This window comes from Callospermophilus lateralis, chromosome 2 (genome assembly GCF_048772815.1).
Source record: "Callospermophilus lateralis isolate mCalLat2 chromosome 2, mCalLat2.hap1, whole genome shotgun sequence".
NCBI classification, from domain to species: Eukaryota; Metazoa; Chordata; class Mammalia; order Rodentia; family Sciuridae; genus Callospermophilus; species Callospermophilus lateralis.
The window spans coordinates 161,714,980-161,731,576 of NC_135306.1; the positions used below are offsets into that span (position 1 = coordinate 161,714,980).

Sequence of the window (16,597 nt, forward strand, 5' to 3'; positions counted from 1 at the left end):
GAGTATGAAGTGACATCTTGTTGTGGCTTTGGTTCACATTCCCCTGGTGGCTAATGGTATTGGGCATCTTTTCATGTACTTACCAACCATTTGTATGTGTTCTTTGGAGAAATGTCTATCCAAATTCTTTGTCTGCTCTTTAATTAGGCTGTTTGTATTTTTGTTGTTGAATTGTAAAAATTCTTTGCATATTTTGGATTCAAGTCTCTCATCAGATATATATATTTGACACATAGTTTCTCTCACCTGGAGGGATGTCTTTTCATTTTTTTTGACAGTATCCTTAGAAGCACCAAAGTTTTAAATTTTGACAAAGTATCATTTTTTTCTTCTGTTGCTTGTGCGCTTGGTGTTATATCAAATAAACTATTGCTTAATTCAAGATCACAAAGATGTACTTTATACTTTTAAAAAGTTATCTTTTTTATAGTGAAAAATTGGGATCCATTTGTATACAGTGAATCAAAGAGCATTCTGCTGTCATGTATAACTGATTAGAACAAACTGAAAAAAATAAAACAAAATGAAGTTATCTTATTGACGATAACCCCGAAAGGAAAAATGACTCTTTGCAGACCCACTTTACAGATAAGGAAACCAAAGGGCCAAATGCCAGATCTGGGATTTGAACTTGGTTTCACTCTAAACCTCATGCACATCTTGCTGTGCCTTCTTCCCAAGTCTCTGTACCTCTGCGTCCCCACAGGGCTTGTGCAGTGACTGGTGCACTGTCGGCCCACAGGTCATGTGCCCTGGGTAGAGGAATGGCAGGCCCTGGCCCGTGTGCACGTGCCTTGCAGGCTGGCTTGGGTGGGCTGGGGCTTGCTCCTCAGTTACACCACTGACGAGATGCAAGAAGTCACCCGGCATCTCTCCTCTACTCTGCAGTGTCTCATCGTTGGGGGAGGACCGTGTGGCTTGCGCACTGCCATCGAGCTTGCCTACCTGGGAGCCAAAGTGGTCGTGGTGGAGAAGAGGGACACCTTCTCCCGGAACAATGTGCTGCACCTCTGGCCTTTCACCATCCACGACCTAAGGGGCCTGGGAGCCAAGAAGTTCTACGGGAAGTTCTGCGCTGGCTCCATCGACCACATCAGTGAGTAGAGCCTGTGGGTGGTGCTCCAGGAATGGGTTTGACTCTGAATCTGGAAGGCCCAGATCGTTCCCTCTGGGAAATCCCTGGAGGATCCATGCTTCCCACTGGTGTATTTGGTGAAGACCTGCTTTGGACCCTAACACTATGCTGGCACATAGTAGGTACTCAGGAAACACTTTGAGTCCAACATGTACAGTGAGGAAGAGGCAGCCACGGTCCCCAGATTTGGGACTCCAGAGCTGCCTTCCCTGACCCAGGGCTTTCTGTGAGGATGGGTGAGAGGACAGCCCGAGAGCCATGTCCTTACGAGAACAAGAACGTGTGGGGAAGGGGAGCAGAGTTCGGGTGAGAATGACGACAGGGAAGTATCCGCCACTCAGGGCGTGATTTGTTTGGACACAGGAGAGTTCGCCAGCAGTGGCCTCAGAGTTTATTCCCTCTTTGGGATGTGAAAATTCCGAGAGTCCAGTGGAAAGAAATTTGGATTTGCCCAGAAAGCTGCAGCGTCAGCGGTCAGGATGTTCTGCCCCACCCGTGGAAGAATGTGTGGTGTTCGTTACCCACGTAGAGCAAGGACACTGAACACCGCTTCTTATCAGGCCCTCCTGGGAGGCAGCGCAGTACAGCAGGCCTGGTGGGCCCGAGGCTGTGGCCTGGGCTTCCCAGTGGGGAGCCCCTCCTGCCCTCACCCACGGGCTCTGTCTCACCCCTAGACCTTGGAAAGAAGTGCCGGAAAGGCTCTGGGAAGGAGAGTGAAACATTCAGAACCATGATTGTGGAGGGGAGCTCTGGCCCTGTGAAGAGAGGTGGGGGAAATTTATTGAGCACCTACTGTGTGCTGGAACCAGAGAGACCAGGAACCTTGGCCCTGTGAGGAGAGGCCAGGCCTCCCCTGAAGGAGTTTTGTGGCCAGAGGTGGCCGGGGCTCTTCCTAGCCCGCTGACTGGCTTCTGTTCGGACCATCCTGCTCTCCAGCCCCAGCTGAATCCCGTGCTTGGCCTTGCTCAGCAGTTCTCCGCAGGTCCTGTGTTAGCAACCTCCTCCACTTCCCCCTGAGGTGGTTCCAACCCTCACCCCAGCCTCTTGCTCTTGGCAGATGGTCTCCCTCCTGCACTCTGGGGAAGAGAGGCCACTGACGCCACACCCTGCTCCAGCCCCTGTGCCTCCTCCTGCCCGCTCACCTGTTCCTTGCTTGCACCTGCAGTCGAGAGGTAGACCTGGACATCTCCTCTCAGACGGCAGCCCTGCCTTGGCTCCCTCCCCTCCTTTTACCTGCCCCTCTGACAGGGCTTCCTGCTCCTCGTGTCTCACTGCCCCTCCAGGCCTCTGTGTGTGCCCCAGGACCATCCTTACCTCAGAATGTCCATTCTGGAAAGAGGAGGTGTGGGCTCTTGCACCATTCATTCCCACCTTCCCCCATGACGGCCCGATCTCTCCCCACCACCCAAGTCTGCAGAAGCCTCCTGCCCCCAACTGCCCTGACCTCCTGTGAGACTGATATTCTGGTTCCACCTCTCTTAGCTTCCAGGACCCCAACTCAGGCCCTGTTCTCCACCACCACCCCCCACAACCACCATGCCCGGCTCCATTCTTCTTACCTGATTTCCTCCAGTAGAGGGTGTGTCCCCACCTCCCATGCCTAGCCTGGCACCTGACGCATTGTAGAGGCTCAACGAATATTAAATGAGCTAAATCTGTGAAATCAGAGGGGCCCGTGGAGAGTTTAGAACTGCTCACTCTGTGGAAAAATTCCTGGAGGGATGCCCAGCTGTACAGAATGGAGGGAGTCAAAATAGGGAAATGAGGTTCTACTCATTGGGGGAATTTTGAGAGTAAACAGGAAGTGGAGAACCTGACCCTTACTTACCCTTGGAGGGCAAAGAGCTTAGGCACAGCCTCCCCACGATGAGCCACTGGATCACTGTCCTCCCTGTTGCCCTTCGCTCTCTGTGTCCCCTATTTCCATCTTTACCTTACCAAGCCCAGAGCCCGGCTCAGGAAGGAGGCAGGAGAGGCCAAGCCCCGCTCCCTAGGGCGTCCTCCAACGCTAGAGCAGGAACTTTGAATAAGACGGATCCAGGCCCACCTTCTCGTTCTGCTCCTGTGTGACCTCAAGCAAGTCACTTAACCTCAGTTTCTCATAGATAAAAATGAGAATAACAATGGTACTAAAGGGCTGCTGTAAAACACAGAGTGTCTGTCGCCAAAATCAGTGCTCAGGGATGATCATGGTTGGTGTATTGCCACACCCTAATCCCCGAGCAGTGATTGTGCAGTGTTCTGCATACAGGAGGTGCTCAGGTATTGCTAATGACGGTTCTTCTCCGCCTCTGTCTTCCTAACAGGTATTCGTCAGCTGCAGCTCATCCTATTCAAGGTGGCCCTGATGTTGGGAGTTGAAATCCATGTGAACGTGGAGTTCGTGAAGGTTCTGGAGCCTCCTGAAGATCAGGAAAATCAAAGTACAGTGTAGTTTTCCTTTTCTGTCTCCAAGTCAGATATTGCAAACCAGAAGCTACACTTGCAGCTGTCAGAGGGCACTTCTGTGAGAGTTATTTTTATTGAGAGCTGTCTGGCACACTTCCAGCCAAGGATAGTTTACCTTTTTTGACCATTGCTATTGCTGTTCAGTTCCCAGGGAGGAGGAGGGTAGGATTATTATTAAGCCATCAAACCTATAATTTGGTGGCCTTGTCCTTAGGAGATGCTATTTTGATAAATTAAGTCCAGTCAACAGCAGGAAAGAAGACATAGATTTGCTGGTTGGTGAAGTTCATTCACATGCACTCCAAGTTATGCATGAGAGTTCACAAGTAGGTGTGTGGATGCACCTGTTGAACCCACAAGGTATTTCAAAATCTAGTACAGAAAGTGAGGCTTCTAGAACAACTATGAGATAAAGGTTTAATGTATTTTTCAGTCAATTTTTTTAGTTATACATGGACACAGCACTTTTTTTTTAAATTTACTTTTATGTGGTGCTGAGGATTGAACCCAGTGCTTCACACATTCTACTGCTCAGCCACACTCCAGCCGCCATCAATAATATTTTTAATCATATTGAGGTTTAACTTATAAGCCATTAAATTCACCCATATAGATATATCCTATTTAGTAACATTTCTCTTGCTCCTTTTAGTATGCTTATTTAAGTTCAGATCCCTTAGACTCACCGAGGTCAGAGAGGTTGTTCACGAAGCCTCTGCATCTTTCTTACTGTCAGCATCTTCTACTGCCCAGGAGGGGCTAAGAGTTCTGAGCCAGCGTGCTGTTGGACACCTCACAGTTTCCTGCTTGGGGTATACCTCGTTTCTCCTTCCCTCTGTCCAGCATTTGTGAGAATTTAAGGGAGCCTCTTGTTGGCTTTTCTAGCAGGACACTATTTATTACCTGGCACTCAGGGACGTGTGCTCCTGACCGGCATCTCTACTAGACACACAGGCTGTCCCTGAAAATGTTTTTTTTCCAAGGCAGCGAATCCACAACAGAACATTTTGAGCATGAAGTAGAAATGCAAATTGTTTTTGTTCTCATTCTTTTGGGTCCCTTTAGCATTAAGAAGGTACTGGGTAATGTGGGGGAATGCGAAGAGAACCCAGCAGAATCTAGTGAGAAAAATACTGTGCACGGGGGTGTTGGGAATCATTTGGGATAAACTTCCAGTGAAACTAGGCATGGAGCTGGCGTTGCTGGTTTCCTTTGTCCCGGGCTGCACTGACACTAAAGCCAGCAGATGCCGAGTAGAGCGTGACCGTGGACTGCCTTGTCCCTTCCCCTGAAGGCTCTTCCTGGGCAGCACTGTCCATTTCTCATGGCCAACACACAGAGCTGTCACCACCTTCCTCCCACCTCTCCCTGTCGCTCATCTCCCCTTTGTGTCCTGCAGAAATTGGCTGGCGGGCAGAATTCCTGCCTGCAGACCACGCCCTGTCGGAGTTCGAGTTTGACGTCATCATTGGTGCTGATGGCCGCAGGAACACCCTGGAAGGTGAAGGCTCTTCCTCTTGGGATGGGGGTGGGGAGAGTGGGAGGGATCAGAGACAGTGGGTGAGATGGCAGGTGCCAAAGCTGGGGGAGCTTCTCAGAGGGCAGGTGTCCCATCCTGCCTGAGGTAGGTGGGCAGGGCTCCAAGAGGCCGGGAGTGAGAGGGCGACCATCTCATGCTCTCTGGACCTTGGTTTCCCAGCTCTAAACTGAGGGTAGCAGAACCCATTCAGAGAACTGTGCTGAGGATTGGAGACTCACCTATTCTGCGATTCCCAGACTCACTGACATGTAAAAATGCTTTCTAAAGGTTAAGTGCTGTGGGAAAAATCAACATGCATTTATTGAGCACCTCCTGATGTGCAAGCCAGGGTGCTGAGCACTTTAATAAGTACTTCATCTGGGACAAACACTTCATGCGGTTAATGGTGTTTGTTCACATTCAAGTGCTCTGCTAACGGAAGGAGTTAGAGAAAGAGTCTCCCCCTCCTCTTTCCAGAACGCTTAAGCACACCCACTGCTGGGCAGTTAGATAAGGTCTGCCAAACTGTCACCGTACAAAACCATGCTTCGCTGGGTCCTAGAGTTGGATGTACAGTGTGCTTTCCTGGGGTGAGATCCAGTTTGGGTGAGAGAGAAACCCTAATAGTAGGAGATGCAGCAGTCACGTCCATCCCAGACCCCAAATCAATTAGGCTACTGGGTGTCCTGATTTATAGTATCAGTACTGATTTAAAACCATCATAACGAATATGGCCCCCAATGGCATCTCTTAGACTAGGGACAACACTGCTTTTTGAGCTTGCCCCCCTTGAGGGCCACAAGTTGCCAGTGTCTGACTGGGAGGGCACCCCCTGAGCACAGGGCACATGCCCTGAAATAGCTGACAGAAATTTCAGGATGTCTAGTCCTTCTGATTCAGGCCCTTCCCTGGGTGTTCTTTACCATCACCGCCACCTTCTGATGTCACTTCTGTTCCCTCACAATCAATACCCAATATCTCACAGGACATCTTGGGCAATTCTAGCTTCCAATCTGGATGTGGTACTCTGGATTTCCTATGTTGTTTTGGTGGTTTGGTGAATCACCATTCCTGTAACTTTGACAAAGGTCTAATGAGGAACAACTTGAAGGAGAGGGTCCAAGTAGAAAGCCAAGGTTTCAGTCAGAGGAATTTTGGGCAGAGGATTGGGCACCAGCATGCGGCCGGAGTACCTGGTGAGAGGATGTGCAGGGAATTCCCAAGGTGATGCTGGGGCAGGTCTGTGTCTGTGTGACTAGGGTCTTAGTCTGTTTTCTGGTGCTATTATAGAATATGTGAGTCTGGGAAATTTATTAAAAATAGAGGTGTATTTAGCTCATGATTCTGGAAGCTGAAAGACCAAGAGCCTGGCACCAGAGTCTGGCAAGGGCTTTTGTGCCACATCCTAACATGACAGGGGCATCCCGTGGCAAGACAGAACCCGCTGACCAAGAGAGCCCCCAGGATGGCCTGTCAACTCACGAATTCCTGCATGAATGAATCCAATCTTGAGGGCAGAGCCTTTTGACACAATCGCTTCCCTAAGGCCCCTCTCCAGCTACCTGACATATAAATGGGGGATTAGGCTTCCAACACAGGAATGCAGGGGACACATTCAAACCATAGCTGCTGGGCCCTGGAGTCAAGCAGGTGAGCAGCATGTCTGGGGTGGGAGTGGGAGGATTCAGGACCACAGGAAAACTAGACGGAAAAGGAAGAGGAGGAGAAGGTTCCACTGAGCTGTGACCACCTGCTGTGATCCTGCATCACTGCCTTTCAACACAAGTTTTCATATAAACCATTGAGAACCAAGACCCCTAAGGATGTAGTCCCATGTAGTCCTACACAGTCAGATGTACTATACATTTCAAGAGAGCTACAAGAGTGAATGTTGAATGGCCTCCGCCTGAAGAAATAATGAAGGTTTGAGGAGATGAGCTAATTACCCTGATTTGATTATTGCTCACCATAAGCATGCACAATTATTTTGTGTCAATTTAAACAAAAAATAAAAATTTAAGAAGAGCCATAAGGAATTAGAGTACTAAATTAATTTGTGTTCATGATATATTTATTGGCTGTGTACTAAGTGCCTGTCACTGGGAATTAGTATATTAGTTTCCCAGGCTGCTCTAAGGAAGTACCACAAACTGAGTGCTCTCGTGGCGTAGTTCTGGAGGCCGGAAGTCCACAACCAAGTTGCCCTAAGGGTTAATTCCTTTTGAGGGCTGTGGGAAGAATGGGTCCCCTGCCCCTCTCCTGGCTGCTGGTGTTTGCTGCAGTCTTGGTATCCCTTGGGTTATGATCTTTATCTTCACAGGATGGTCTGTCTCCCTCTGGGCACATGTGTCCTTCCTTCCCCTGTCTATGAGAACATCAGTCATATTGGGGTAGGGGGCTCCTCTGTAGAAGGGTGAGCTCTGGGACTAGTTACCTGCTGGAGAAGATCACTTGGGCCATTGCCACGCCTAACTAATCAGGGTGTTGGTTTAGGGAAGGACAGAGTCCCACGGACTTTGCAAGCCTCTCATGACGTGTTGTTTCCTCTTGGGAGCAAACCTGCCATTTCTGCGGGCTCCTGTCCTCCAGAGGCCTAGCGGCCTGGTTTCGCTGGCCCATGGGCATTGAGGAGGGCTTTCTCCGTGATGGTTTTCAGTGTTGGTGCCCAACCCAGAAGACTGACTCCGCTGTCTCCTTCCCCCCTCCCCGCAGGGTTCAGGAGAAAGGAGTTCCGGGGGAAGCTGGCTATTGCCATCACTGCCAACTTCATAAACAGAAACAGCACAGCGGAGGCCAAGGTGGAAGAGATCAGCGGCGTGGCCTTCATCTTCAACCAGAAATTTTTTCAGGACCTGAAAGAAGAAACAGGTGAGACCTTCACTCTGTCCCAACCAGCTCCTGTCCATATTTTCTAGGGCATCTAGAGGGGCCTGGTGGCTACACGGGCTCCTGGGACTGGGAGACTCATACTGAGAGGGTGAAAGCGGAGATTTCTCCTTATGGTAATAAGTGGGCAGTGTTCCTTCAAGGGGTTCTTGACGGAGCATTCTGGATGTTTTACCTGAAAATGGATAACAAAGCACTAACTCTGTCGACATTTACTGTGGGCCTGCTGTGTGCCAGCGCTCAGTATTGTGGAGCGCGAGGTCAAAGTCAACGTGATCCCCCCACCTGGACATAGACCATCAAGGATCCACATAAAGTGCCCTAATGCAAGATGGTCAACGCTGCACCCGGGCCAGTATGAGACTCAGGGGTGCTCTGGGAGCCAGGAACCTTCAGGTGGCACCTGAAGAAGCACACGTGCTGCACGCCAGCTGCCACACTCTCCAAGGGATGCCCGGGGATGCCACTCACTGGCAGCATTTGACAGCCAGCCACAGGCCTGGAGAACAGAGACACTGATTCACTCACTCAGTGGCTGCTACATGCCAGATACTGCTTTGGGGCCTGAGTTAGACCAGTGAAGGGGACAAAATCCCTCACTCCCAGTCCCTGTATCGTGCTATGGAGGGAGTTAATCAATGAACAGATAAAGTGACACGTCAGGCAGCCATAGGATGGCGGAGAAAACAAAGGGAGGGGAAAGCAAGGGATGAATCACCTGGTCCCAATTAAATAAATTCCAGATTTTTTCTTTTTTCCTTTTTTTTGGTGGGGGTAGGTACTAGGAATTGAACCCAGGGATGCTTAGCCACTGAGCCACATCCCCAGTCATATGTGTGTGTGTGTGTGTGTGTGTGTGTGTTTGAGAAAGGGACTTGCTAAATTACTTAGGGCCTCACTAAGTTGATAATGCTGGTTTTGAACTTGCAGTCCTCCTGCCTCAGCCTCCTGAGTCGCTGAGGTTATAGGTGTGTGCTACCACACCCGGCTTGCTTTCTTTTTCTTTTCTTTTTTTTTTTTTTTTTTTTTTGAGAGAGAGAGAGAGAGAGAGAGAGAATTTTTTAATATTTATTTTATTTTTTTTTTAGTTTTCGGTGGACACAACATCTTTGCTTGTATGTGGTGCTGAGGATCAAACCCAGCGCCGTGCGCATGCCTGGTGAGCGCACTACTGCTTGAGCCACATCCCCAGCTCTTGCTTTTTTTTTTAAGTTGACTAACAATGTGTATTTTCCCTTCAAAAGGCAGTGTGATAACAAATATGTGTTATCAGTGTGTTAAATACTATCTTCTGCTGGAGGTAAACCATGTGCTTTTTGACCCCCGGTACAGCACCTTCACTGCTTTTCTGCTTTTCTCACTCAGCATCACTTTAAGATATCGCCCATATTTCTCATTCAGTGTCACATTTTCAACATAGTCCTTCTGATGGTCAGTTTTGGGGGCAGTGGAACATCTCACCAAGTAGGTGTCACTGCTTAAGCTTTTAAGCCCCAGATTGGCAAACCATGGCTGGCCGCATGTTTTTATATTGCCTTTGAGCAAAGAATGACTTTGTATTTTGAAAGTTGCTAAAGAAAAAAAATCACAAGTATAATATTTTTTGATGCATGAAAATTACATGAAATTTAAGTTTTGATGTCCCTAAGTAAAAGTTGGTGACAACACAACCGTGTTCTTACACCAGGGACCGTATGGATCACACAGTCAAAAATGTTTACCATCGGGCCCTTTGAAAAATATTTGCTGACCTCTGATTTAAACCTTTCACGATTTACTGTTGCAGATAAGACTGTTTCTGTTGAATCTATCTTTAAACTTATTTTCTAGGAATGAGATTAATTTTGGAGCCAGACTGCCTCTCACTGTTCACAATGAAATGCATCCAGTGACCCTTTGAGTTTCCCAACCGTTGCATAACTTTATTGAGTTTTAATATTTCCTTCCAGCATTTGCATCCTTTTGGATTATTTAAAAATTCTCCAACACTTCCTTCCCCCCAAAGCCAAGAAAACAGATATTTAAACCACCAAGTAATAAATTCTGACGGGACATTGAATGTTTCAATGTGCTTCCTTTAAACTTTGCTGAGGTTGTCGCCTTGGGCCGTTGTTTCACAAAGTGCCCTCACACAGTGACAGCGACATTTCCTCTGGTTCTCTTGGGGGGTCCTCTGCATTCATGGCTGTTCCCTACTGCACTGTAGTAAAGGTCCCTGCAGTTGCCCAGTCCAGCTCCCTTGTGTGGCATGCTGATGGGTCTCCGGGTGTCTGTTCCTTCCTCTCCCTTCAAATAAACTAGTGCAGTGGTTCTCCACTCAAGTATGCATCAGAATCACCCTGACAGCTTGTTAAAAACCTGGGTGCTGGCCCTATCCCCAGAGTTTCTGATGCAGTAGGTCTTGGATAAGCTGCTGATAAGCTGTGTTTTTAGGGACCACACTTTGAGAACAACTGTCTAAGCTCTCATTTCTCAGTGTGGTTTTTGCAGAAATCCAAAGTGCAAAAAAAAAATATATACACCAGGCCTCTAATCTGAGTTTTTCCTACCGCCGCACCTGGGTTTTCACTTACAAGAATGGAAATGGTAGAAGCATCCCTTAGTGTAGCCTGAGGAGAATTTCACAGCTCTGGCCACATGGAAGGCACAGTGGATAGTGCTCAGAGCCATACAGGCTTGGATTCAAATCCTGGCTGTGTTGCTGTTTAGCTTCCATGGCCAAGTCCAGCAGTTTCTGCAACATCTTACTCAGCTCCACCCTAGAAATACTGGCTCACAACCCCTGTGCACATTGTGAATTAAAACAACAACAACAATGTCCTTCTGTGATTATAAATGCTAGCTGTAAAACTCAGGTAACTTTGGGTTCTCTCTTATCTTCTCAGCCTTGTGTCTTAAACTCAGTCTTGCATAAGATTCTGCAGATAAATAATGAGACCTGCCATAAATTGATGTGAACATACTTTATATACAGAGATACAAAAAATTCTGTTCTGTATGTGTAATAAGGATTATAATGCATTCCACTGTGTCATGTATTTAAAAAAATAATAAAATCAATTAAAAAAATACACCTGCACAGGGTAAAGGCCATCCTTGGTAGCCATGGCAAATTAAGGATGGATGTCAGTAGAAACCAACGCTGAGATCTCTTAACTCCAGGATCTTGGACTTATAGCCTTAGAATGGTATGAAAATTAATTTTCTTGTTTATATAAAAAATAATAATAATAATAATAAGACCTGCAATGAGGCAAAACACAGTTCCCGGCACTCAGCCGGCTTTGGGGAAGTAACCTGGGTCTGAACACTTCTCTTTTCAGGGATCGATCTTGAGAACATTGTTTACTACAAGGACAGCACCCACTATTTTGTCATGACTGCCAAGAAGCAGAGTCTGCTGGACAAAGGTGTCATCATTAATGTATGTACCTTGGCTCATTTCTCACCTGCCTTTCCCTTTGTGACCTGGGCTGGCAGCACCAGCAGGTGTGGGAGAAGACACTCTCCTGCCAGCAACTGAGCTCAGGGAGGAGACAGAAGGGGCCTCCCACTTCCCCCATTCCTCGCCCTTCTCATTGCGTGAGTGCTGGGTTAAGGAGCCACGCCCAGGCTGGAGAGAGGCTTCTGCAGAGCTGTGTGCTGGTGTTAGTGTGGATCAGCCAAGTCTTCACCTACCCTGGTCCTTCTCTGGGAGGTCACATGGAGACAGATGGGGGCTGATTGTCCTGGTAGAACACAGAGATGCTTTCACTTGAAAATTTCATGCGGTGTCCCCTTTTTGTGGAATGGGGGGGAAAACTTACTATTTGCCACATACTAACTCATAATCAACTGTTCATTTTTTTTTCCTGAAACTCAGTCATCCTGTCTTCAAAATAGGAATGATTTCTATCAGAAAGGGTTCTTGAGCGGAGTGTGTATTGTTTCAATGTATACATACATACATGTACACATACATACGCACACACGGAGCACCTAGCTTGTGATGGGTTTGCAGATTCCCTCCATAACTTCTCAGTCTTGTTTGGACACCCACTCTTTTGTCCTGCTGTTTTCCTGGCTTCTGCTTTGTGGCTTTGCATCTTCAAGTAACAGGGTTGGAGGGAAGAGGCACATGGAGTGGTGAGCCCTAGACTGGTAGCTCCTCTGGTCAGGTTTCAGCCCTCCCAGAGCCCCTGTTCTCACCTGCACCGCCACCACTGCATGCTCAAGATAAGCATCGTGCAGCCCCAGGTCAGCCTGCTCCCCGGGGCTGGCCTACAGCCCAAGCAGCATGGTGACTATTCATTGCTGCTTGTCAAAGAAGAATGTGCCTCTCTTCTTGCCAGCCTGTGCTGGCAGCCGGCCGGGTGGCATTTGTAACCCAGCCCTCCCCTGGGTCTCCTCCACATTGGCTCAGGTCTTTGCTGAGAGCCTGGGTTGTGGATGCAGGCTGAAGATGGGGGTTGCTGGGTGAGGCTGGCTGAGCACACCCTCAGAGGTGCTAGCGCTAGGCTTCAACAGCTGGTGTCCATTGCCCAGGTGTCATTTTGGGGAGGCAGCATAACCCCTTCCTGCTAACCTACAGCTGGCCCTCCTGAGGTTGCCCCCTGAGTCTGGCACTGGCTGTCAGAAGCAGTGCAGGGCAGGGCCAGCGTGCAGGGTGCAGGTGCAGTAGGCACCTTTGCCAGAGAGGGCCTGGGCTCCAGGAAAAGTGTGACTGGGGTTTTGCGTTTCACTGTCCGAGTGCTCCACACTCCTGGGATGCTAAGGTCACCTTCAAGTCATCCCAGGGCATTTGTCCAGGCAATGACATGTTGCTCATGGTGGCTGGATTCCTTGGCAGTCATCACAGCCCTTCCATGTTCCCATCTTGGGCTCTGTTTCATGGTGCAAGTCCCAGAGTATGATCTGCTGTGCTTGCACGGTGGCTTTGGGGAGCTGGGAGTGGACCCCAGGCCTGTGATGACCTCGCCAAGGCCTCTCCTCCCCCAGAGGACTCCTCAACCTCCTGAGATGGTGCCAAGGGGCCTCAAGGGCCATAGCACAAACTCATATCTAGAAATTGGAGGCCATAGGCTGGACATGGGAGAACAGGACTCTGGTTGGGATTAGGAGGTCTGGCCTGAGTTTCCGGTGTCTGGCCAACTCTACAGCGTGTGTGTGGCCCACCTACCCAGCCACTCACATGGGCATTCTTCTCTTGCCCCCAGAGAAAGGACAAGTCCTCCTCATTATCCTCTCCCTATGTAGGTCAGCGTCGCCCTACAGGTGCCACAGGTGCTTCCTCCGTGTCTGTTGAATGACTGACTGCCCTCTGGACAAGACGTCTCCCTTACCTGGGTCCCTGTCTATTCCAGCTGATCCCTGGGCTTCCCTTCATGGTTCTTACAGGGAGAGTAAAATTTCTCCTCTAGAAACCCTGCCTCTGGGCTCCCAGCTGTGTTGAGCTTTCTCTTGCCCCAAGGAGTACACCCATCCCAGAGCCTCCCTGGGCCCCTCTTCCCTGGCCCATGCCCACTCAGGCTGTGGTCACCACAGGCAATTCTCACTGCAGTGTGGCACGGGTCCCCATCTGGGCTGTCTCTGGGCTGCGCCCTGCCTCCTGTGAAGGGCTGGGTGGGCCTTGCCCCTTCTCTTCCATCCAGCTCAGCAAAGGGGCGACTCTTCTTCCTATTGGATCCCTCACCCTTCACCCATTTTTTGTGGCTTCTCTCCCCCACTGTCCCATCTCTCTAATTTGGCACCCAGTCTCCCTTCAGTACTACAGGCCGTGGAGAATCAGGCCCAAATGTGTCCTCCTGCCCCACTTTTACCGTGTTTTAGAACGACCACCCCAGGCCTGCCCACTTCATCTAAAACCCCGTTCCCTGCCCTTCTGCCCTGATTTTCCTCTTGTCCGTGTTCTTTCCTCCTCTTGAGGGTCTGCCTCCAGCTCCCTTGCCCAGGACTCCCCACAGCAGCACCAGGCAGGGGGGCTCTCACCCAGGTCCAAGCCCAGGTCTGCTCCCTCGGTCACGTCCTCACATTCCTGCTTGGGGTCTGCACCAGGCAGTGTCTTCACTGTAGTGTGGCACCACGTGTAGCTCGTGGTCCCCCTGAGGGGGCCCGGGCATGCTCTAAGGGGAGGTGTGCGTGCGCCCCTCCATGCCTTCCTCCTGCATCTCATCACCATTCCTTCCAGGGAGGCCAGTGAGCATGGGACCAGGAATAGGTGTTAAAAAAAAAAAAAAAAACCAACTAACTGCAACTCCATCTCAACACCAGGACCGACAAAGGACTCTCAGACCAATGCTCGAAGCAATTGGGGAATGGTGGTGTGGGTGTGGAAATATTAGAATCTCTCCAACAAGGTGTTTGAAATGGCTCTTCTGAAAACGGAAACAGGAGGTCACTGTGGGTGCAGGTGAGGCTGAGCCTCTTAGGACCTGCAAAAGCTCAGGCCAGCACCTTGGGCGGGTAGAGGTTGTACCTCACCACATGCCACTTTTCATGTCCCCATGAATTACTGGGGACAGGCATTTTCATCCATTTCCATTCACTTCCCACATACCAGGCATGGGCCTGAGATTTCACGTATGTAGTCTCATTCAGTCTTCATGTGGCTCCGTGTGGTAGATTTCATTACTCCCATTTTAGAATGAGAAAACAGAGGCTCAGCACCAAGTTAAACAACTTGCCCAATATAGTTAATGAACACAGAGGTGGAATTTGACCCATTGCCTTTGCTGATTGCAAAGCCTGTGTCCATCCTATGGGCCAGTTCTTCACTCTATGAGGCATATGAGATTTTTTTTTTTCTTTTTCCTTTTTTTTGCAGGGTGGGGGCGGGTACTCAGGATTGAACCCAGGGGCACTTAACCATTGAGCCATACCTCTAGACCTTTTTTATATTTTACTTAGACAGAGGGTCTCACTGAGTTGCTTAGGGCCTCACTAAGTTGCTGAGGCTGGCTTTGAACTTGTAATCCTCCTGCCTTAGCCCCCCAAGCCACTGGTATTACAGGTGTGTTCCACCATGCCCCGCCATGTTTTTTGTGTCATCTTTGGAACGTGGCCTTTTAGTTTGCCACCTGATGAGCAGATTAGTCTCTGGGTCTGGTCTACACTGCTTTCTTCCTTCTCTGACATCCTATGGTGCACCACCAGGATGGTTGGACCTCCTCATCCTCTAAGCTCAGAGTGCTCCACCCCACGCAGGGGAGTAGAATAATGAACACCCTAAGAATAAAGCCAAGCCATGAGCAGCCCTCAGCCTCTCAGGAAAGGAGTATCTGATTCTGGAAAGAAAGTTTGAGTGTCATGCGAGCACCCCACCCCACCCCCTACCTTTTTGACTACTCAATGCAACGTATCTGGATCACATTAGCTGAGCTGAGTCCATTATCAAATCTCACTTACTGACTTGCTCCTTTGTCTTTTAATTGTGTTAGAGGTTATCGCAAGAACCAGTCATGAGGAATGTGTTTCTTATTTGCTGTAAGACCATTATCAAGTACACTGTTCATTACAACTCTCGGTGCTTGCTGTCAAAATTCCTACGTGAGACAGATCTTTTAGAATTTAGTGCCAGGAAAAAATGACCTCCCCCGAGGGATAGCTATGCTTCCTTCTTTCTGATAAGGAAAGCCCTGTAACATATCACATTTCCCTTTTGCCTTGGATGCCAGGAAGCTCCAAGCCAAATTTGATGCTTAATCACAACCATGTTAACCCTCACAGCTGGCTGATTGTCTTCCTCCCTATTCCCTCGGCACTGGTTGTCTATTTCGGTTTTGATTAGCCTCACTGTGTAGGCCCAGGCCAAGTCCTCTTGCCTAGAGAGGATGTGACTCCTACCCTGCAGAGGGGCAGGCTGCTGCACTGTTCTGGTCTTCCCTAGGACTACGTCGACACAGAGATGCTGCTGTGCGCCGAGAACGTGAACCAGGAAAACCTGCTCTCCTACGCCAGGGAAGCTGCAGACTTTGCCACCAACTACCAGCTGCCATCCTTAGACTTTGCCATGAACCACTACGGGCAGCCCGATGTGGCCATGTTCGACTTCACCTCCATGTACGCATCCGAGAACGCAGCCCTGGTGCGTGAACGTCAGTCGCACCAGCTGCTGGTGGCCCTCGTGGGTGACAGCTTGCTCGAGGTAACGCTTGTGTGGGGAGGAGCCCCTCATTCCTGCAAAGAGACAGATCCCTGCATTTAACTCCAGCTGGCAGCATCTGCTGTCACACAGCTCTGGAAGGACAGGCTCAGCCAGTGTCAGGACTCGGCCAGGGCCACCTGGCCCCAGGCCTGCCCTTTCACTGAATCCCAAAGAACCCTCCTGCCTGAATGTGGGTGGGAGCACTTTCTCTCCCATCTCCAGATTTTTTTTTTTTTTTTGGTACTGGGAATTGAACCCACAGGCACTAACCACAGAGCCACATCCCCAGCCCTTTTATGTTTTATTTACAGACAGGGTCTCATTAAGTTGCTTAGGGCCTCACTCAATTGCTGAGGCTGGCCTTGAACTCATGATCCTCCTGCCTCAGCCTCCCAAGCTGCTGGGATTAAAGGCATGCGCCACCACGCCCAGCTAGGCTGACTTCTTTGTTGAAGTACAAAATTAGGCAGCCTGGTCTGGACCGTTG

General features: G+C 49.4%; 1 protein-coding gene across 3 annotated transcripts in view; it reads left to right on the top strand.

Moving 5' to 3' along the window:
• Positions 1–16,597, top strand: part of Mical2 (microtubule associated monooxygenase, calponin and LIM domain containing 2) — a 206,505-nt gene that overhangs the window by 78,058 nt on the left and 111,850 nt on the right. For all 3 annotated transcript variants that reach the window (XM_076846897.2, XM_076846899.2, XM_076846898.2), the window contains exons 4-9: positions 889–1,096; positions 3,442–3,558; positions 4,983–5,084; positions 7,815–7,970; positions 11,312–11,412; positions 15,853–16,110. In XM_076846897.2, the coding sequence (XP_076703012.2) occupies positions 889–1,096; positions 3,442–3,558; positions 4,983–5,084; positions 7,815–7,970; positions 11,312–11,412; positions 15,853–16,110 (942 nt within the window). The remainder of the gene's footprint in view (positions 1–888; positions 1,097–3,441; positions 3,559–4,982; positions 5,085–7,814; positions 7,971–11,311; positions 11,413–15,852; positions 16,111–16,597) is intronic.